We start from the raw sequence: 23,455 nt of genomic DNA on the forward strand, positions 1-23,455 counted from the left end.
CCATTAAAATATAACATGAGAACACATCAGTCTATCATGAAGCTTATGGTATAATTTACAAGTCAAAATTAGACTTATACCACTTTAAAAAAATGGACTACACAAATGACGTAATTAATGGACGCAGAGGAACTTGGTTATCAACACAGGAGACGGGGACTTTTTAATATGATTTAATATGATCTGATTAGGTTAGGATCAATATATGATTCAAACGAGCAGATTGTATTTTCAATCGAATGCGTTTGTTCATAAAATAGTTACATTTTCGCCGCACTTATACTGATGTTCTACTGATAGTTAGATCATTTATTCATCCACTCCTTCTCACATATCTTTCTTTTGTATAATACATTTATTCTTTCTTACCACACACGCACCACACATCACACACCACAGATCACACACGCGCGCGTGTGTGTGCGCACTTCTCACACGTCAGAAAAAAATACAAAATTTCTGCTTGAGAGCAAGTGATTTCTACAGATACATATGTACGTAAATATCATACAGAAACAAAAAAAAAAGAAGAAAAAAATGAGAAGAAAGAAAAAAGGAAGAATAATGATGAGTATCACCCTGAACAAGGAACCATAGAATAATGTATTTTATACATTATTGTTATCGACAATTTTTCTTTTTTTCAAGAGATAAGAATCAAGTTTCTTAATATTGTTAAAAATCGAACAATGATTTAAGGTAACTGTGAACGGGATACATCATTTTTCATAAAACGAACACATACGATCTTAATATATACATACATGGTTCGTATATCACACACAATGGTTTCGTGACAACAGATTTGCACATGGGATTGAAATAAAGTGGCTCAGAAATTCACAGATTTCATATTACACAGTAAATCAAGTAAAAAAGAACTTAACTGATTTACCTAGAAATTGATTGTTTCAGGCTAAACTGTATGTAATTCGATTTTTATACAGCATAGATAACTATGTTATGAATTATATGTGCTTGGAGTGAAAATGTTGCATAGTAAAAATAATTTTGTTATCTTATAAATACTATAAAATTAGTCAATCACTTCTACATTTCATATTAAACTAGTGTTCTTCCTCCTTAGTATATCAAGGAAAAAGCTTACAGAGATATTTAAGAAATCACAACTATGTGAAGCTGTATAATTTTTTTGTTCATTCTCTTCGTTATTAAGAATCTATAAATTCCTGAACCATCCTCTTTTAATAACCTATTATATTAGGGGCACGAAAATCGTGCTCGAATCGTTCAGCAGACGCACAATAAATTATAAATAGAAATAATAATAATAATAATAATAAAGTTAGTTTTATCATGCTTCAGGCCGTGCGCTGTAATACTAATAGTAAGAAACGGACGCGTTCCATTCTTGAACGTTCGACTCCGACATCCTCAACGCGTTTCCTTGTGGATAATCGTTATCATTTTCATTATACAACACGTTTAAACATTTTCATAATCGTGTCAATTTTCTCCCACTAATCTTATTATCAATACTGACTACATGCCAGTCTCGATAATATATAAAACACTAAATATCGGTTCCTAAAAAATGCTTTTTCATTCCTTTGCTTTTACTCAGTCATTATCTAACCAATTAACTAGTCAATCAACGTCTCAATAAAAGAAAAAATATATCTAATAAATAACGTGACTAATTTAAAAATGAAGAAATAGTAATAATAAAAACAGAGAAAAGAATTGTTCCTAAAAGGAGACCGATATTTCAATTTCTTCGAGTGCAATCAAACTTTGCACTGAACATTATCAAACGTGTAATACAATTCCTTGAGTATTCTATGTTCTTTCCCATATGACTTCCCATGAAATCAGCACGGGTGAAGAGTAGAAATCAGGAGGGACAGTTTCGTCCAAATGCAACGCAACAGCGTGACAGCCTTTTCGTGCTGGATATTCGTTGTACGATTCTATATGTTATAAGGTTGTCTGAACATATATACTCTTCTCCTGTTTGAACCTGACTGCAACCACTTGAACGAAGGAGCAACGAAACACAACAAAAGAACGTTTCCGGCCGGCGTGGTTTCCATGCTGACGATTGTGCGATTTTCACGTCGATCCACGACGTCCCTATCGATCTGGCACCAAGAATGATCGCAAAACAGAGAAGAAATAACGACCATCAAAAAAGGCTTCTCTTCGCTTGTTCTTCAAAATAATGATATTCTGCTCTGGCGACAACCAACAGAATAACTTGCTCGATGCGTCCTTTGGTCCAATTAGAATCGTGACACTTTATATTTCTTCTTGCCAGCTATTCTAATTTGCACTAGCTTCAGTGTTCTCCGGAGCTGGCAATGGTATAGGTTTATCAGACACTGGAGCAGACTGTTTCTTTGTCTTCCTTCCTTTTTTTGACCTGGGAGACTGCTTTACCTCACTACTCTCTATCTCCATTTTCTCCTCGGTTTTCTGCTGTTGTTCTTGGCCAGGCGGTTTACTATCAGTTTTCTCAGTTTTCTTTTCCTTGGAAGTGTTTTCTACTTTTTTATCCTCAGAAACATTCTCTATTTTTTTTTCTTCTGGAGGATTTACTTCCTTATTCCCCTCAGAGGGAATGTTCTCAGTGGTCTTTTCAGCAGAAATATCTGTTTCCTTTACTTCAGTAGTGTTTTCCTGTTCCTTTTCTCCGGGAGCGTTTTCTACTTCCTTCTGTTCAGTTACAATAGCTTCGTCTGGAATCTGCTGAACTTCCATGGACGTCATTTCCGGCATCTTCGCTGGAGTCGTTTCAATAGGCTCGCTGGAAACCTGCCGAGCATCCTGTTGTTGACTCGTAGCGTGATGAGTATCAGAGTTCTCTATTTTTTCTGTAGAAGGTTCGATAGCTTCTTCAGATTTCTTCGTTGGAGATGATGGTGCAGGAGGCAGTGGGATTGCTTCCTTATTCTGAGACTGATCCTCTCCTTTATGATGCATGTTTAGTGTTCCAGTTTGTTCAGCCTCTTCGGTTACATTAGAAACTTCTTGTTTCTCCTGTTCCTCTGACAATACTTGTTGCGATGGAAGCGGCGCCTTCGACTCCAGTAAACTAATCGTTTCCTGTATAGTCTTTATTGCGTTCTTGCGCGCCTGTCGAACATTGTCTCTACCTTCTGTCTCTATATCGTCCAATTTAATCAGTTCCCTAGTAAGCATTTCATCTAGATAAATATATTCTTTATCTGTCCTCGAGTTACCACTATACTGTTTAACTTGTTCAGCCAGAGAGTCTACTTCCTTCTGTACAAGAGCTACTTTTTCTAGAGGATCCTTTGGAACGGTAGGTTTTGGTGGTTCCTGTTGCTGAGGTTGCTGTTGCTGTTGAGGTGGAGCCTGCTGTTGAGACTTCTGTTGCTTGGATTGCTCATAATGCTGCTGCTGTGGTTGTCTCTCAGTATAATATTGTTGTTGAGGCTGTCTTTCGCAATACTGTTGCTGCTGAGGCTGTCTAGGCTGCTGGAAAGTGTGTGTCTGCTGTTGTCTCCTGGGAGGATGCTCAAAGCCGCTTGGTGGCTGATAGAAAGATTCTTGGAAGTGTGGAGGCCGTTGATGGGGTCTTCCACCAAAGTGCTGACCAAATGTTCTTTGAAAGTGTGGTGGTGCATGAAACTGCGGAGGAGAAGGTTCTCTTCTGAAAGGAGAAGGTGCTCTTCTGAAGGAAGACGGGTCGTCGAAACTTCTTGGTAGCACAGGTTCGTCTCTACCTTCAACAAAAATTGGAATATGCCTAACGTTACTTTGCTGCTGAGGTTTCTGCTGTTGTTGCTGAGTTTGTGGTTGTGGCTGCGATTGTTGCTGCTGTGATTTCTGTTGCTGAGGCTGGTTATGCTGTGGCGTTATATCTATCCTAGAAACGTATCTCTGACCCTGTGGCTGCTGCTGTGGCTGTTGCTCTTGCTGTTGAGGTTGTTGTTGATTAGAAGACTGTCTATTCTCTGGAGGAGCGGACATTGAACGCTGTCCACGATTTCCTCTGTCAAGATTTTCCATGTTGTGATGGTGCTGACCTATATCCACAGTATTACGTAATCCGTATTGCGGAATTTGACTTTTCCTATGAGATTCTTCGAAATTGGAGGATTTATTTTGTTGATTTTGATTAATGTCCGCTTCACCGTGCGAACTGGAGGCACTGATTCCGCTGGCAGCGCTACTTCCGCTTGCTTGGCTTCGTGCGTCCTCGTCAGAGTAACCTTGTTGGTGATTATTACGATCTCTGTTTCCAGAGTCACGATTTCGGTTACGGAAAGAGCCGTGAAAGGGGATGTCACCCCAAGGTGGGCCTAACAGATGGTCGGCGAATTCTGGGTGGCGGGCTGCTAGATCGTCCAGATGCGCACGAATATCACTGCGTCGTCCGAAATTGTCGTCGTCAAATGGGAACCCCTGGTAACAGGTAATAAGTCGAAGTAAGGAATTTGTGTTCTTTTTTTCGGTTTTCTTTAGTAAGTCTAAAGTGCGACTTCTGAGGTCTGTATATGTGGTGTACGGAATTTTATTTTAATTTATTTAATTATGTATTGATCCATTAAAAATCAAGGGAAAAATGACGAGCAAATATTAAGTAATAAGCAAATATTTTTTTATCAAGTTAAAAGGAATTATAAATATTCGGAGTAGTTTAAGATATTAGAATAATAAATACTTGTAATTCTCAAACTTCATAAAATCTTCAGGATCTTGACGAAAGAAGAAATATTATCAAAAGTGATATAATCATGAACGAAATGTTAAAGTAATGCAACATTGGCTCTTAATGGATTCTTATTATTTCGATATTCAAAGTTCAAATTTTCTTCTTAAATATTCGCGAAATGTTTTCATTTTCCTATGGCTATTAGAATATTCTTTTTTAATTTTTTCTTTAAAATTTTAGAAGACCCCAGAAGACGTCTCTATCGACTAATATAACGATGTAAGTTAAAGTTTATTTACTTAAGTTCTGTCGCTTAAGCTGTGAAATAAGCCGTGTTTCTACATTTCTTTGCGAGTTAAAGCGAGTTCTTTCTCTGTAAGTCACAGAAAGCCTGATACCGAACACAATATAAGAAATATAACAAATAGGAGGTAGACATTCGAATAAATGGTATTAAAAGAAAAATGAAGCGTAAAGTGCAACGCTTTGATAAATCTGTATCAAACTACTAAAAAGATCTATAATAACAAAGTTACGTAATGATGTATCATTAAAATTAAAAGCCATGCACAAAGAGATTAGAATGTTGTATACATTTACAATATTTTACATACGTGAATATTAGAAAAATACTTAGAAGATTGGTTTTTTACGATATCGGAAGAGTAACCATTAACGTTACGACTTGGGGATTAGTAGTATGATAATTGACGCCATTTCGAGAAATACGTGATTTCGCGTGGGTGTTCCACTCGTGACGACGTGTATTACGACCTTTACGTCATTGAATAACTATATACAGCGGCGACATGATGTACACGCGTATGTATATACATACGTGGCTGCTACATTGTATTTCGTAGTTTTACCCACAGAAAATAATTCGATCAAAGGAAACCGTGACTTCCTTAGCAAATAGGAATGATCGTTTAAAATTCCCTTTTCTTCCTATAAGAAAGTATATACTTACGTCTAAACGCAAATATATAAGAATCATAGAAAATTATAAAAAATTATTAATATATAATATTTTCTATTATTTATTTGACTTTATATTTTTATCTCTTTGTTTGATACTTTTTATTTCAAATATAAAATTACTGACAACTATTATAGGCATTATATACAAATTTCACAACTAAAAGCTAACATTACTATTTTAGCAATTATTTGCTAGTAAAAAGTAAAATTTAATGGTAAAAAGTAATGTTTCACAAATATAGATCAATCAAAAGCAGAAGCAGATAGTGCTGTTTAATATTTTTGTTTAATAAACATATATCTAATATCGCCTTGTTTTTTTAGACGAAAAGCTTTGAAAGTGCAATGATTGGCCACCTGCAGGCGAGCAATTCATCCTACACAAACTACTTCCTTAGAGTTTGAGTGAATTTTTGTTTTGTTTAGGTGACTTTTTTGATATGGAAAAATGGTGCTCCGAAATATTAATCAATTCATTTTTTAATAAACAGCAGTCTTTTAATATGTATCATTTTATTCGGTTCTAACAATACCTAGAAAATACTACAAAAAGCATTTTTATTCTTGTGAACTTATGTGCAATTCAAATCATAGGATCTAAGCTTACATTTCTCTTTCCCGAGTTCATATATTAATTTCCAGTATTCTTTGCGTATCTTTGACTAAAATATATAGAAAGTCTTCCATTCGTATGTCGATGCCCTTTAAAGGTGCACCACTTGATTCCGCTTATGAATCATGCACACCCGTTAAATGTTAGGTCTATTTAAACTTTTCTTTCGGTGGCTTCTTTTCTTCATTATCTATTGTACTCTAGTTCCTATATATTAAATATTATAAATTAAATAAAAAAGGAGAACCAAATAAAAATAACTTTTAGATATTTTCTGACCAGCAAAATCCATAAATTAACCTTTATACGCAGATTTTCTCCGTCTATTGTGTGTGATTGAGTGTAATTGTTATTAGAAACACAGAATTCAAAAAAAGATAGACAGATCTAGCTATACGTATAAGGGCAATAAAATAGTGACAAATTGTACATAAATCTTATATATCTTTAAAAAATTCATTAAGCTCCATAAAACCGTTTGACTCTGTGAAATTTTCGAGAATTCTCACGTCGTATAGGAGATGCGCGCGCAGCGTAAACATTAGAAGTGCGAAGACACGAAATATTTAATTAAAGAACTAGACTATTGTCTAATTCATTATATTTAGAATTGCTACATCTGAATCAGCTATCATCTTTTTTTCTTCGTGTTTCTTTATTTTTATCTTCAAATCATCATTGTGTGTATAGTTGCTAAATTAGGTTAGACCACAATTAATGGCTATTAATAGTCCTTTGAAAACTTATTTCGCCTTAAATGAAATTTCCTAAGCAGAACCATTATACTAATCACCGTTCCAGTTACATTAAGGAAAGTTAATTTCCGAGCAATGTTTTTAACATTAGCAAGCTTAATAACACGAAGTAATATATAATAATAACAATAATACTAAACTATTTTAACATATAATCTTGTAATTGTCTTTCATTTCAAAGATATTCGTACTATTTCATATATATTCTTAAATTTTTCTTTCCTTTGTTATTGTATTTTAATAGTATATTATTATTGTAGTGGGTTAGAGTGTATTCGAAAAGATTTTTAATGTTTAAAAATCATTAAAGAAGGTACTAATGCAATACATGCAACAGTTCCCATCTGAAAATTATGAAACTTGTTAATTATTATGAGATGCAGTTCCAGGAACTGTGACTGAACTACTCCGCATTGAATATTCATCCATGTGCTGCATTCCGCGCGTTCCTTGCCTTTTATGCGACTTTTCATGATTTCATTGTTGTGTTTTCCTTGTGTATATGTATGTGTTCATGCACTGTAAGTGTAAATTACATGTAACTGACTAACAATAACTTAAATTATAACAAAAAATCTATTAAAACAAGTCAATATAAAATTTTTAATTAAATTAATGATCTATCCACTATATTTATTTTACAATTTACATTTTAATAGTTTTAAGATAACAAATATCATAAATAATATAATTATATTTATATTCTTACATTTATATTATATAAATATAATTATTGTCATTGTTATGTATGTTATAGTAATAATTATTACATAATATAATAAATAATTATAAAATAAATCAAATAATTTCTGATACATTTTTGAGGTTAACTATAATTAAGAAGAAAAATTCTTATATTGTTATAAACAATTTTAAGTTATTAAGAAACAATGTATCTTCCATTGTAGTATGCTAGAATGATAATTTTACACACATTTTGTATGAACAAAACGCATATGTAGGAACACAAGGGAATCAGAGGTAATGAAAAGTTCACGCCGCTATGGTTATCCATAAAACGGCAAACTGGGTGAATGTCAGCGCCGGCTCGATATAAACGAAGAACTGTGTCACGGTTCTTTGAATCAAGCCCACGACAGACCACGATTTATAGTTATTTCCTGATTTCCTCATGCTATTCTTCAGAATATACAGTTCATTTGCTTTTAACTAACATAGAAATATTCTTCGAGAGAAGTAATAGAGAAATAATAATCAAAAGAATAGTTATTTTCGTATGATTTATAATTAAAAAGTGAAAGTAGAAGAAAATGCAAGATAAATTATTCTATCTTCTAAATATTTTTATTTTCAGTTTGTATTAGTAAGAAAAAATAATTAAATTGGATTGTGTTCCCCTTTGGAGAGAATGAGGAAATTTTGAAAGTCTGGGCAACATTCACTATTAAAATTTTATGATTTTGGAATAAACAAATTAAAAGCATTCTCGAATCTGGAAGGGCACTGAAAAAGAATGAACAAGAGTGTTAGAATTTTGGAAAAATCTAATTATAGAAGTCATGAATATTCGCAGCAAAAATGTTTAGTTTCTGAAAAGTACCAAGATGACAGCAACAGTAAAAGACAAAAGCTCAATTGAAGGAATAAGTTTCTAAGATCATTAACAATACAAAATTATTAAAACTCAAAAATACAATGACGGAATATGAAAAAGATTTACACTATTTCTTCTGAAGAAATAGAAATTATTAAAATTTGTAATGTAAAAGATCCTAGAAATCTTATACTGCGAAGATTTTTATGAAATACCGGAAATATGTCGCATAATGGATGAGTGAAAGAGGAATACCAATCTGGTTTCACTTCCGTTCTCCAATGGATGGATAACGCCTACGCGACATATGTCAAGGCATCATCATCGATAGTATTAAAAATAATGTTTATCGAAACCGGTTTCTTTTTTACGTGAAAAGGGGCAGCCGGTTAGATCACAGGTAAAAATACTCTGTTATCGTCTTTTCGAGAAGCCGTAAATGATATTGAGAAGACAATTTCCTTTCAATTAGCTCAATTAGACGTGGTATAATTAATGGTGGAAACGATATAGCGAAGCTCTCGTGCAGTTGACCAATGTGGACAAATATAAACATTACAAATGACTGATTACAACTTTGCTTTCGTTTTAATAGTTAATGTGGGTTATTTTGTAATAACCTACATATATAAGGTATTTAGAATTAGCAGAATTGTTATAATATAAAAATAGCGATAAAAACGATAGATATGTAGAAAAATAAAATATGAAAAATAAAAAATAAAAATAAAACGCATTTCACTCTCCATATAGAAATAGGAAATTTTTAAGAAAATTCCTTCATCTCTGTTCTTTAATCTGTAGTTAGCGTTAGGTTAGGATTACTTTTAGGTCTTATTACCAAAAAAAATTAGTGTTCGTAAATATATAAATAAACGTTATAAGAATACAAAAAGGTAGATTTGTTCTTCTCAAATATCAGAAATCAAACTATGAGTATTAAAATACTAAATACTTATACCACAATCTATGATTAAACTACAGTTACAAAAAGCACAACATGCAGCTATCCAAATAATCGTTATTTCTCCTTTTATTATACCTTTTAATATATGAACTGAACTTTTACTGCACGAGATCTTACAGATCAAGATTCCTAATCTTCCTAAGCAATATTCGCTTCGATTCTAACCTCAAAGATCCTTCCAGTATCATCGGCAGTATACTCCAAACAATAGTGTAATAAACTGAAACAATTAATTTTTGTGCTATTATTTCGATTGAGAAAATTCTTTGGAGAACAATGAACATTATCGATGATCAGAGTTGAATTTCAAGAGAAAAGACCATTTATGGCCGCAAGATATTCAAGCAAGCCTAATACGGCCGACTGGTCGGACATAAACGAGAGGAAATAAAGCGCGTAGTCAGCGAATGGACCGCGATTATGTTACGTTTTTCGTCTTTTTTTCTTCTTGCTTCTTTCCTTCTCTATCTGATTCCTTTTGGTCGCAGACAGAGCTACGGAGGAGAAACGTCTCCGTTAGTTTATTATTAGCGTCAACACGCTTATGTTTTGGAGGAATGGACCTTGTTCTAGGAGAATACGTTAGAAAGATTCAGGACCAGCTTGGGGCTTGATCAGACAAGAAGACGCCAGTCAAATCGAATATTTGTACGAGTGCCATTGCACTGATAACTTCCGGTTGGAGTACCATGAAAATGATAATATAATAAAGTAATCTGTGAGACGATTTTTCTGCAAGATCTTGACGATGAAAAAATTATCTGGAGACTTAAAGTAGAAGTATAGACTTCAATTTACGGTAAATTCATAGAAAACGAGTAATGGTTCTTATAGCAAACAGACAGTAAAAGAGAAATGACGAAATACATGTATATGATAAAACTATAGCAAAAGTATTACAAACTAATAGTCAAATAATTAGAAGTTATGGAAAAATAATATACTAATAAATCAGTGTAATAAAGTCATAAGAAGATTTCGTGTTACATAACATTAAGATTCCAGTCAAGATGTCAAAAAACCTATATTTCATTTTAGCAAGTAAACTATAAAAAAATGTATAGGGGTATCTGGAATATATCATTATATGTAGCTAGTCAATGTTTATATTATATTTTGTACTTAACTGTACATGATTGAATTATACTGATTTTATAAAGTAAATAAATATTTTTTCATATCAAATTTTCAGCCGAGTTTCGCAAATGGATATTTATACCTATATATCCTTATATACGTGAATTGTAAATCGTCATTATAAAACTATCATAGCACTTACGAAATAGTTCCAAAATTGCATTTCCTGCCAATTTAGGAAACTCCTAAATAATCGAACAAAGAAATGTTGTAATTTTAAGAATCCCAAATTTCATTTTGACTGAAATCAGTAACGAGAGTACATAAATTGTATTATAGTAACATCAAGTTAGCGAGGAATTTGTTCATCCGTTCTGTTCGTCCGGAGAAAGTGTGAAATCCACGGGTCGACAAGTCGACGTTTTCGAGACGGTGAAACCTACGTCATTCCTCGCAAATTCTATTTCTAACTTCCACGCGATCCCGCAGAACGCAAGAGAGAAGGTCGAAACCGACGTTAAACGCAAGAATCGAGAACATCGATAGGCGTATACCTTCCTCACGTTTCCTATCAACTAGACAACACCCAAATTTCCCATGGGATAGGGTAACATCGATTATACTATCCGTTCAACAAACTCATCAATAAAAAAAGATAATACAGATAGTAAAACAATAAAACGCAAAAAAATAAATAAATAAAGGTTCATTATATTAAATAGAGACGAATCATATAATAATTCAAATATGCAAATTATATCGAAAAATCGATGATAACCTATACATGTAAAAGGAAGTAAAACAAATCAAAAGGTGCGCAATACTACTTTAGAACGATCTGGAAAAGTCTTGGCATAAACGTCACGAGTCGACTATATCAACGTTTAGATCGCATGATTCGACATACAGGCTTGGAGCAACGTCATAAGCCGATTAACACAACTTCTTTACATTATTCTTGTCTGATACTTAAGTGTACGTTCGAGTAACGAACGAGTTATAGTGTAATATCGAGACATCGAAATATCGACGAATAAAAATAACGTATACCGTCCATTAATCTTAACCGTACACGTTAAAAATCGTATATTCGTTCCGGTTGTAATAAATACATATGCATTATGTACTGCGGAATATACGATGGGAATGGCAAAAAAAAAGATGGCACCACTTACGGGAAACGGACGATCCAAATCAATCGGTTCTCCGAATTCGGATGCTTTGTCCACGATGACAGGCGAGTCCATTTTTTGGACCCTTTGATCCGTGCCTGATTTCGAATACGTGGTGTTCCTTTTTTCCTTCTTTTTTCTCAGGAGATGCGATTTTTTTTTAATATGCTGGTATTTTTTGTCTCACACACTAAGAGGTTAAGTTCGTGCCTCTTTTACCGTTAAGAGCTCGCTCTGCAGGTTAAGTTTTTTTTATGTATATATTTGTTTATACGTTTTCAAAAGATCAGCCAAGAAGCTCACTAAACAACAGCGACGGCGTGTTAACAAAAAAGGCGAAACGAAAAAATAAACGTTTGGAAAAAACACACTTTCGTTTTCTTTCTCTTTTTGCTTAAAGATCTTGCAAAGTTACCCGAGTCAATTACGTGCGACAGTTGTCTTTAGCCTCTCTCTTCGATCTTCTCTAGGTAGCACTCTAGTTTTCTGTCTTCTCTTCCTTTTGCTTTCAGATTATGTAATTGGATCACTATCGACGTTACTCCGTCTATTTTACACTTGTATCACTCACTCGCAAATAAAAGGTTCTGCATTAGAAGAAGGAAACGTTCTCTTGAGAAAATCCTCAAGATGCACGCGTTACAGAACACACTCGTTTCAGGTCAATAGCGAAACTGTCAGCGCGCTCCCGGAGCAACTTAAATATATTTGTTGTGTGGGCTGTATCAAGAGCCACGTGACTGTCACCGAGCGCAGCCGAACTCTCACGGAAGTAATCGAACGAACACACCAGACGCTACTAGAACGTTCCTCTCTGGTTCTTTCGAGAAATCATTTGGTTTTCGCGCACTTAAACGGCACGCGACATTCGAAGCGAAGATTGACAGAGAACGTTTTTACTGTACTTTCTTCAGACATTCATAGATAAAGATGATTGAAGTTGAGATCGACCTTATCACTGATTGTCTAAAATAAAAAGTATGTTTTGTCAAAAAATATGTATATTGGAAACATCATAAAATTCGTATTATTTTATGTTCATATATAACCTAGTAAGTTTTTTTTGTTTTGTGGATTTTTTAAATTTCTAATAAATAAGGTTTTTAAATTACGTAGAGTGTTAGGATATTTATGATTTCGAAAATATTTATTTTTTTCACGTTGAAATCGGTTTGAAATATTCTTTCAGCATGATTTATCGTCTGTGCCAATTGTGGGTCGGTATTGTCAAGTTTTTCCATTTTTCGTTTTACAATCAACCTACCGAGCAAGGCTGTACTCTGGACTTGTTTACCTATATCCTTTTATAGTAAGCATGAATTCCCTTCACATGTTTGTATTCCCATCCGAAAAGTTGATCAACTCGTTTTCCTTTCTCGCAACCAATAATCGCACTATATAAATAGATCATCATTAATCGAGTAGAATTTTCGATCGTGCTATTATCCTTAAAATTCGACATATTTTTTTTTTTAATGTAATATTAACCATGAATCATTCGATGTAAGTATAAATAGACCGTGTCTGATTCAAAGGCACTGTTTCAGCGTAAAATATATATATAGACTACATATTGTTCCCAATAAGAACTAAATTGGGCAGTTAATAAATAAAACCCATATGTATTAACCAGATATATTTTTAGAACTTATCGAGTTTTAAATACGATCGTTACAGTAATTCTGATAAGATTCTTCTGATACTATATGTAACGTTAAGATCCACTAACAATTTTAAATGGTAACTAAAGAACTCTCCATGACCGATGGAGAAATTTCGCCGAAAAATTCCAATGAAAATTCAACACTCACCTCGATCCAATAATTATTTCGTAATTAATGAGAATTCTATACGTCGTGTTTGTTGCATAAGCGTTTGAGGGGATGTTTTATCACGTAATGTCAACTTATTATATGTCAACTTGGCTTTACGATTTCAGATGTATTATACCGCTGAAGTACTAAAAGTCAGCCATTGAAAATTAGTCATACGATCGCAGTATTTGGCCCCGATCCAAACCTCTTCTGCTGGACGTGAAAATACGTGTGCAGGTCGTGTGGCCAGGTATCATGTAATATAGGTGCTTTATAATCAAGATATTGCATCGTGACGCAACAACAAACCGAGACCTTGCTCGTCGTGACCTAACTTTATCATCACCTAATGATAAAATTTCATCTTATCTATATTTGCAATAATATAGTAGTATTAGTGAAATAAATGAATTCTATTTGAATTATGTAATTATAAATTTGTTTAAATTTCAAAATTAATTCAATATATACACTTATCTTTTTTTTAAGAATAATCGTTCTATATGGAAGAATTCAAAATAATATTTACATTAAATTGATATTATAATATTCTAATATGTCTAATGTGCCAGTAAATAATTCAGAAGAATTCTATTTAAAGCTACATGTTTAACTGTTTTGCATCGTGTTGATCAATATGATACAATTTGATGATTTTTTTTTTAAATATCCAAGGATGACGATAGTATAATTAATACTATGACTTTAGCCATGAGAACTATATTTAAAGGCGACTGCAAGTGACATAATAGTACATAGAATATGTCTATACAGCCGGTTATGCCATTGAGATGTAATTAATGGTATATAGAAACCTTTGAAATGATGCTTGATTGGATAAAGGCCAAGCAAAGTAGGAATAAGATTTCATAATCTAATGCGCGATTTTCAATTACCCTTCGGAAACTTCCATAATTCATTAAGTAACTTTATATAATTTTTTTATCTAAAAATTAATGTTTTGTAATTCATATTCATTTAAGATATTTTGTAATTGATATTTATTTAAGACCGCAATAAACAATATCTTAACATTACCTGGAAACGTTTCACGAAAATATATTTCTACTTATTTTTATGTCTAGTAGCGAAAAAAAGCGTTCACTAGATTAAGCAAGATCCATAATAATGTTAGCATGTAATTTATAATATTTAATGGTAGCGCGTCAATGCATAAAATCATACAAAGCAAAGAAAAGGATTGACGTAATGATGCAAAAAATGTAAATTCTCGATCTTCATTTTTGAAAGAGCATTATTCTTAGAATGATTATTTATAATAATATAGTGAATTACTTTTGCTACAAATATAATTATTTTTACGAAAAATACTATCTTTTTATCAAAATAATAAAGTTATACAATCCATTTGGATATCTTTAATTTGAAAAAACAATATAAATTAAATTTCATCTTGACAAATTAAATGCGACTTAAAATATCAACAAAAAAGTATTAAAAATAGTTTATTACTCGCGCTATACGTACATTTAATAACAGCGTGAGCGAGCACGTGGTACAGCGTCGCGAAACATCAAATTATAATTCCTTTACGATCACCAAGGTGCAATTTTGTCTATGCGTTGTGGAAATCGTGGAATCAGCTTCCTGTGGAATATTTTCGAAACGCAGTAGAATCGGATTGAAACTTTCAATAGTGTCGAATGTTTATATCGCGCTTGACAATAAGCAGGAAACACAGATCGAATCGTACACTTCGACGAACATGTCGATTTGCACATGCATGAGTACACAACGGTAATTCGCTCGACAGATGACTCACTTCGTGTTCCCCTACAATCTACAAGATAGAGATTATGTAATCGATTGCTTGGCAATACATTAGCGAACTGCCATCTGCGGATTCTGTAGAATTCTATACGCGAATATTGCACTTCGGTGATCTTGCACGCGTGAGACAATGGCAAGAATAAATTGTACGTGTGGTAGTCCTCCATGGTTTTCGAACACTTTATGCTTCCATGTACAACTTATTATCAAGCACGATCTTCATCTCTGACTTTCAGATGTTTCGAATTATTCGTTTCGAATCACCACTCAAGGATTCTTATAAGATTGCAGAAGTGTGATATACATAAATGCCATTGGTATTTCTACCTTTCGAAAACGTTTCGGTTTTAATCTCTTTATGCTTAAATTATGAAAATGAAGTTTTACAATAGGGGTAGAAAATAGCGGTAGCGGAAAATAGGGGTAGAATATATATATATATGTACAGACTGCGGATATTTATGCAGATCCAAATTTTTATGAATACAACTAAAGAAATAAAACTTAAATAGAGATTTGTTTCATTCTCTATTAACAGATGTTTTACTTTGAATACTTCATATATTTTGGTATGTCATCATGTTATTATGTATATACCTACATTGTGTGCATCTTTGTGCCTTTAAATTTTACAAAATTACATAACAATCCGCAATCTAATTATGGATATGTATCACATGATAAATATTAATACAATTTCATGAAAATGATGTATAAATTTGTTATGAATATAGTAAGTACAATAATCACCGACCAATTAGGATTACAAATCTCTCATTCAATCTTCTAATTTATAATGATGATGATATTGGACGTAACGAGACGGAATTTCTTTTATGGCGAGAATAATCCACGAATAAACCTACATACACGTCTTATGTAATATGTGAAACAAATCGTAAAACTGCTGTTTCACTCATCACGCAGAATGATTGAAAAGATTGATGTCTAATAAGAGACTAGTTTTAAGGTTAGGAGCAGACTTTTAACAGGGATGGACATTGAATAATCTAACGATAAGATCAATGGGAATAATTTTCATATTCTTTTAAATTTGATAATTTAATGTAACTGAACGTAATGAAACTTGGACTTTCTTTGAATACCGATAGTTCAAAGCTGCGTGTCAGAGTCATGGTAATGGAAGGGAATGAAATTTGTTTCGATTCGTTAAAACGATGACACGATGTTTAAAAGAGAAGATCATCCTTATATATTCTGTACGAGTCAAGTCAGAAAAGATAAATAAAATTATATATCTAATAGCTCAATTTAAATGTTTTTTATGATGATACAAATATAAATCATTAGCGAAGATGAATATCATAACAGGAGTTCGGTAAAATGTTTTATTACTTGTCGTGTTTTCACACTTCGTACAACAATGAATATTAAAATATTTTTATTTGGAATTTTTATTTATACAATATATTATTTATGTTATATTCCAAAAATACTTTCATCTATGAAATTGATACACAATCAAAACAGAAATGGTATACATATATCTTAATAATTTTTGTGAAGAGTGTTGCCATCTAACGGTTCAATAACTAAGTTGCAAAATATAAATTACACCTTTCTTATGATATAAACGATTTCGTAGTTTTTGAAGAAAAAGACGTAAATTGCAATTTGTAATTTGTAAATTGTCACGTGACAAATATGTATGTATTAATGAAATATTATCCAGTCAATAATTCTATCTTTTCATCTCTTTACAAAATTCGAACTAGATCAAACGTCTCTCACGGAGACTTAAAAGTAAGTATAATCGTTAATATTCAAAATCGATCGAACAAATCGTGGATCACGTTATTCGATATGAGAACTTACTGCAGTCTCGTCTTTGATTTTGTTTCTCGATCTTGTTCACGCTTTTCGATCACTCGCACGATCATCGATAATGATGATCGATGATCTACGGTGATCGATGGCGCGGCCAGGAAACTATGAAGCTTGAGGAAGTGCTCGATCGCCATTCCTTAGCAGACTGAAGTTTCGTGACGTCATAGAGATGACTGTAGAGTGTAGAGAAGCAAAGACTGATTTCCTTACGGGCTTACGGATATCAGCATATCTCTACTACATATATTATGCTATACATGCATGCATTCTTGCACGCATTAGGCCCGCGTGTAAACACATACTACATACTTACTACTAAAATTCTTACTGCGAATTTTTATGCAATTTCATATTGTTATTAACATAACTGAAGAAATGGAGCCTATATAAAAATTTATTTCATCCATTAAATCTAAGGTTTTATCATGATACTTATATACATAATTTATTAAATATAAATTTGATAGCATAATCTAAAATCACTGATCTACGAATTTGATTTGAATACGATTACGATCTATTATACATTCTTGTATTAAATTATTACTATGAGAAGTGAAAATAAGAATGATCAGTGTGACACTTTCACACGGAACTGCGTCGTGTTTCACACGCAACAAAGCATGATGTGCACGTGTATCGAACGATCAAAGAGTGAAAGGAAAAGTGGAGATTCCTACTACAGGTCGAACGCATACACTCGTAATGCTCCATTGATGCAACGAGTATACTAGTCTCAACAGGTCGGTCAACGCCGCGTTCTCTTATTTTTTACTCCGATCTTTGAGATTTTAAAATTGATGTAAGCCGCCATTAGATAATTTTGAATCACTATTTTACCTCGCAATCATAACAGTCTCGGTGAAATATTTCGAAATTAGAGGATCGGAAATTTTTACGAACTGGACTAGTAACAGAAACATTTTAGATATATTTCTCCTTTGTTCTATAAATCATAGTGGAGTTCTCGCGAATTTAATTATTAATTTAGTTATTATATTAAGTAGATATTGTATACTGTACAATATATTTAAATATCGTAGCATTATATTTAACGTATACAGAATAATATATATTATATGATAATATTGAATACGTAATGTTTTACTTATTAATTACTATGTATTAATGATCAGGTGTTTCTTTTTCTCAAATGCTGTATACGCCTTATATGAAATAGTAAACTATGTAAAACTTTTTGGACATTGGTATGAAAGGTACTAAAGGTTTGTTAATAGATGAGGATCAATATTGTACGTTTGAAATACTTCAACCAATTGTAATTGATATAGGGCGTGGCGATAAAAGCTAAAAGCCCGCTAAAAGCATCGAAGGTCGAGGACACCATGATACCAATCTTCATGCACAAGGACTATGTAATTTTCGAAGATCTTTGAAAAAACATTAGACATACCTCTTAGGAAGCGTGTAAAGAATTTGATCGCGCAGTAATATTATAGCAGCATTGTCATACTCGATGTATACGAACAGAAATGATCTTCGAGATAAGACACACAACCTACTACAATCATGCCTTTACTTTTATCACTTCTTTCTTTGTGTTTACAATGAGAAGATATCTTGAAGAATGTACTTTGTATAATTAAGAATGTTCTATAAATTCGTTATTTGTTTAAGAATCATATTCTCGGGGATTATTTCAAAATTCAAAATATATCTTGTATTGTTCTTGAAACATATGAAATAATATAAAAACCTCTACAGCTTTTGCGTTATATTTAGTATATGATATGTATAAGAAGAATTTGTGAAATTTCATGTTGTTATAACATGTTTAGGAGGTTTGGTAGGTTTATTTACTTCCTTAGAAAGTCCACTTCATTCCATCCTATTATTAATAATTATCTACGTATTTAGAATAGGATTCAGAGTTTTTACTCTGTATAATGTCTTAATTTTAATTGTCTTGATTTTCTATAACTAGAATTTCTCTACTTATAAAAGAAAATATTGTAACTTCTTCCTTCTGACCATTTTTTAATTTAATTTGAAATTCAAAAATTGATAATTGCTATCGATAAATCTTTTCTATAACTAGAATTTTTCTACTTATAAAAAAAATATTGTAACTTCTTCCTTCTGACCATTTTTTAATTTAATTTGAAATTCAAAAATTGATAATTGCTATCGATAAATCTTTTCTATAACTAGAATTTCTCTACTTATAAAAAAAAATATTGTAACTTCTTCCTTCTGACCATTTTTTAATTTAATTTGAAATTCAGAAATTGATAATTGCTATCGATAAATCTTTTAAATATCAACATTATGACACCAAATACTTCTCTTATGAATAAAGGAAATTCCACGATTACAGAGGGTTAAATAATATGTCAATTCTCAAAATTCGCGGCAGGAAGACACGATATGACCCTTTCCCTTCGAACGATTCGCAGAACTGGCCATAAAGCGGATAGGAATGCCGCTTCATGAATGACGTTCACCAAGAAAAGTAGGAGGGATAATCAAGGGTCCGCGACGTGGTTCTTAGAACGGAGAAAGAGAGCACTTTTCAAGACGTCCCTTTCCACGCACGATGAATCCCAATGACTTCGTGAGTCATCGCATGAAAATTGCAGTGGGTGTAACGAGGTGTCTTATCTTGCAGTTAGCACCAAACTTTGCCTGGTTCAATCGGGGACGAGTCACCATTGATGCATTACCACGAAACATCATGCCCGTAGTATCACAGGTCATAGGAAAGCTCCACTATTACAAAATTATAGGAATAGTATCATTTAATTCTGCATTATTATGATGGAGTATACTACATTCTCCACTTCTTCCATTTTCTTCTTCCTTTCTCAAAACATAAAATTAGTAATATTTAATTATAATATTTGTATATTTGTAAATGTTGAATAATTGTAATATTTAATTGATCGCATTTTCTTAAATCTTTAACGAGAGAATGATGTGTCGTATTATATTATTCTCTTCCTTTACGAATTTAAATACTTGTTTGTCTTATCTTTCTTCTAGTTATCTTTAAGAGAGTTCATGTAGCGGTTGTTTATACATGTTACTTCTATTTCAGGACTGGTAATTCTTTATTATCTATACTTTGTAGTATTTTTCTGGTATGAAGAGACATATCTAGTAGTAGATCTAAGTTCTAGCCAGAATCAATAAAATATTCCCTTGATATACTTTTACCCTCTCCAAGCATTTCTGTCTCCGTAACATTTTCCACGTCGATATCCAGGACGGAGAAGTGAATGGGAACCGCAAAAAAATGAAAGAAAATCGGCCAGTGACGGCAGCAATCTTGCCAGAGTAAATATTGATGCAGGGGTCCAGACGGATGACTACGTTCTATACCAGAAATGATCATTTCTATCGCACTTTCAAGACTTCGTCTCTAGAAAAGAACTTCGTAAAAAAATTTGTATATCTTTTCTGAAGACGGATCGATATCGGAAAAATTATAAAACAGAATACTTCGTCGTTTCTTTAAAAAATATTATGAAAAAACAGTATCCTTTGTCCAAGTTAGAGGAAATGTTCTTTTAAGAATACAAACTGACATAAAGAAGAAAGTGTATATGTTAAATACATGTAAAAATACTTTTGACCAGCATTTGCTGCTTCTTTCTCGTATGAGAAAGATATTTCTGAAAATAAAAAGTGATATAAAAAAGAAGTAAAAAAAAAAGGAAAATAAAGATAAAATCTGTGGCTCAAGTTAGATGGAATTATTCTTCTAAGAATAAAAAAATATATTCTCATTGAATTGAGATATTCTTCCTTGTTTCCCAAAGTCGGTATAAAAAGGATTTTGACAACTATGAAGTAATGTTGTTTTTTTTTCTCGTAAGAGATGCATATCATGAAGCAATGTTCTCAATTTTCAAACACCATCGGCATGTTCGAAGACCTAGGAACGTTCTCGACGACGAAGTCGTCGCCGACGCCAGAGCCTCTGAAAATAGCTGCCATTGATTCCCTCTCGCCATTCCAAACCAAGAACCGTTCGATCCAGAATAATCTGTCCATTTGATCCGTGACATTTTCCACGCACACGTTAAATTTCTTGCAAATCATCAGAAATTTTACATTTGCAGAATTTTTTAAATTTACCGCAGGATACCATCTTGATCACGCGGCTAAGACATTTATCCTTTCCTCTATCTTGTTTCTTTGTGTTGTTAGTATTAAATATACTTTTATGGTAGCAATTACGAAATTATCTTCCTTCCCTTTTGTCCTCGTTTCTTCTTTGAATTTCCCCCTTTCTGCGAAATTTCGGGTACCATATTTTTATGCGCATAACTAAAGAGGTGTAAAAGCAGAAAATTGTTTCATCCATTCTTCACAAATCTTATAACGAGTTTGGATAATTTATACGTTTCTCCTGTAGAATTTTCCTTGAAATTTCCCATAAATAAAGTTGAATATCTCGCATTAATTCCATTAACCCTGACTTATCTTCTAATTCGAAAAAAGAAAAAAGATATTTTTAACTCAATCCTCTATTTGGAAAAAATAATATACTTTCCAATATATAATTCCAAGTCTACTGAGCTATCAACTGATTGAAGAAAGTCCACGCTAACTAATATTCTCCTATCCAAAGAAGATTGCAACGAAGCAATGCATTCTGGTTTCGCATCGTTACTTTAAAAGGAACGCACCCTCCGTCAGAACGATCTTATCGATTGATCAATGAAACGTTTTATTGTTGAAAACAGAGAAGGGTCTATGGTGAGGCGAATAAGTGGTAAGTCATCTCCCCGGCGGGCGTTTGGCAACAAACACGTTATTTCTGGGTCCTTTGCCGGAATCTGTCTGCACTTCTGAAAAGCCAACGATATCAGCCCGATGTAGAGCGACTGCTCTCGATGGTAGAATTGCGAAACTTACCGCACGTATACCATATTGATCTCATTTCGTACTCGTGTACCGGTACGTCGTCACCCTCTTTCTCTCAGAAGGGACGTTTAATGCAATTGGGGTGGTTTTAATAGCCCACTAGCTTTATAGACTTCAATGAACAGAACAGAACCCTCTACAGGGACACGAGTAAGCTCGAGTAGGTCTTTTATAGATAATACACTCTGTGAATTCCTTTGTTGCACACTTGCCAAACTACTGGTTTTGTATTAACACATTAACAACATTTCATTTGTAATTCATTCCGGTCGATTTACATCGCTCAATTCTGTTAATATCGAAGTTAAGCGAAGAAAATTGTAAAGATCTTAATATTCTTTTGATAGTATTTCTTCTTTCATTTTGATTTTACAGTTTGATGAAATTTGGCGAAACTGAATTTATCAATATGATAAACTACTTATTCTTAATAACATAGTTGTGAAATTCCAAAGAGTTGATTAATATTTTTCGATAATAATAATAGTATTTCTCCCTTCAGCTTGATATTTTAATTTGATGAAATTTGATAACATTGAAGTATTTGTGACAGTATGTTAAACTTATTTCTTCTGAAATTATAAAAAGTTGTTGTGTATCTTTGATTTATATAGTGGGCTTCTGCAAAGTATTTATTATTTTAATATATTTTTGGTATTTTAAAAAAACAACATGTAAGTTACATTTTTTATGTTTCCTAATAACGTGCAACTATTATAATTGGTTCTTAATGGACTGAAATTATAGTGATTCGTCTTCATACTATTCATAGTATCAAAAAATCCGAGAATCTTTATATTTCTAACCAGTTCTGTATAAACCATGTCTCATCCAATTTATTGCCCCTTTCTTAAAAAATTTCTTAGATTTTTAAAAATATTTTATTCTCAAATATCTTGTACAATTCCGTTTGAGAACCCGCGAACAGATTAAAACCAGCAATTGTTTACCGCATGTATCTGGTGCGAATCTTTATTGTTTTTCGATAAAAGTATGATATAGGTGCAATTAACTTTGTCCACGAATACAAAGATGTTGTCGTATCGATAAGCAAAATACCAAAATTATATTTTATATAACAAGAATCATATATCACATTTCTTGAAAATCTTATGCTTCTATATTTTTGTATATAAAATCAGAAATTCCATGAAGACGCTTCTATTACGGGCTATTATCGTAACAAGGAAGGTATAAATATAACTAGGGAAAAGACATTGTGTTTTTTTCGAAGAAAATTATCATTATATCGTTAATGTATTTCAGAATTGGATAAAGACCCTCTTACGACGACCAGAAACAGCAATTTCCGCCATTCTCATGAATCGACGGTCATTTGAACGCCCC

General features: G+C 32.8%; 1 protein-coding gene and 1 long non-coding RNA gene across 4 annotated transcripts in view; one reads left to right on the forward strand and one right to left on the reverse strand.

Moving 5' to 3' along the window:
* Positions 1–204: 204 nt before the first annotated feature.
* LOC100744278 (BAG domain-containing protein Samui) overlaps positions 205–23,455 on the reverse strand; it is a 26,759-nt gene continuing 3,508 nt past the window's right edge. Inside the window, exons 1-2 of one of the 2 annotated variants that reach the window (XM_012388520.3) lie at positions 11,766–12,539; positions 205–4,392 (exon numbers count right to left, since the gene is read on the reverse strand). In XM_012388520.3, coding sequence (XP_012243943.1) covers positions 2,284–4,392; positions 11,766–11,837 — 2,181 coding nt within the window. In that variant the 5' untranslated portion in view covers positions 11,838–12,539 and the 3' untranslated portion in view covers positions 205–2,283. Of the gene's footprint in view, positions 4,393–11,765; positions 12,540–23,455 lie in introns of those variants that run through there. The other variant, XM_003485124.4, reaches the window with a different exon arrangement.
* Positions 12,614–14,006, forward strand: LOC117152094. Of its 2 annotated transcripts, none has more exons than XR_004462340.1 (2): positions 12,614–12,740; positions 12,952–14,006. It is a non-coding gene; the product is annotated as an uncharacterized LOC117152094 (long non-coding RNA). The 2 variants fall into 2 exon arrangements; XR_004462341.1 differs by having other exon boundaries at positions 12,681–12,814.

The sequence above is a fragment of the Bombus impatiens genome, unplaced genomic scaffold, assembly GCF_000188095.3.
Source record: "Bombus impatiens unplaced genomic scaffold, BIMP_2.2 scf_0036, whole genome shotgun sequence".
Classification (NCBI taxonomy): Eukaryota; Metazoa; Arthropoda; class Insecta; order Hymenoptera; family Apidae; genus Bombus; species Bombus impatiens.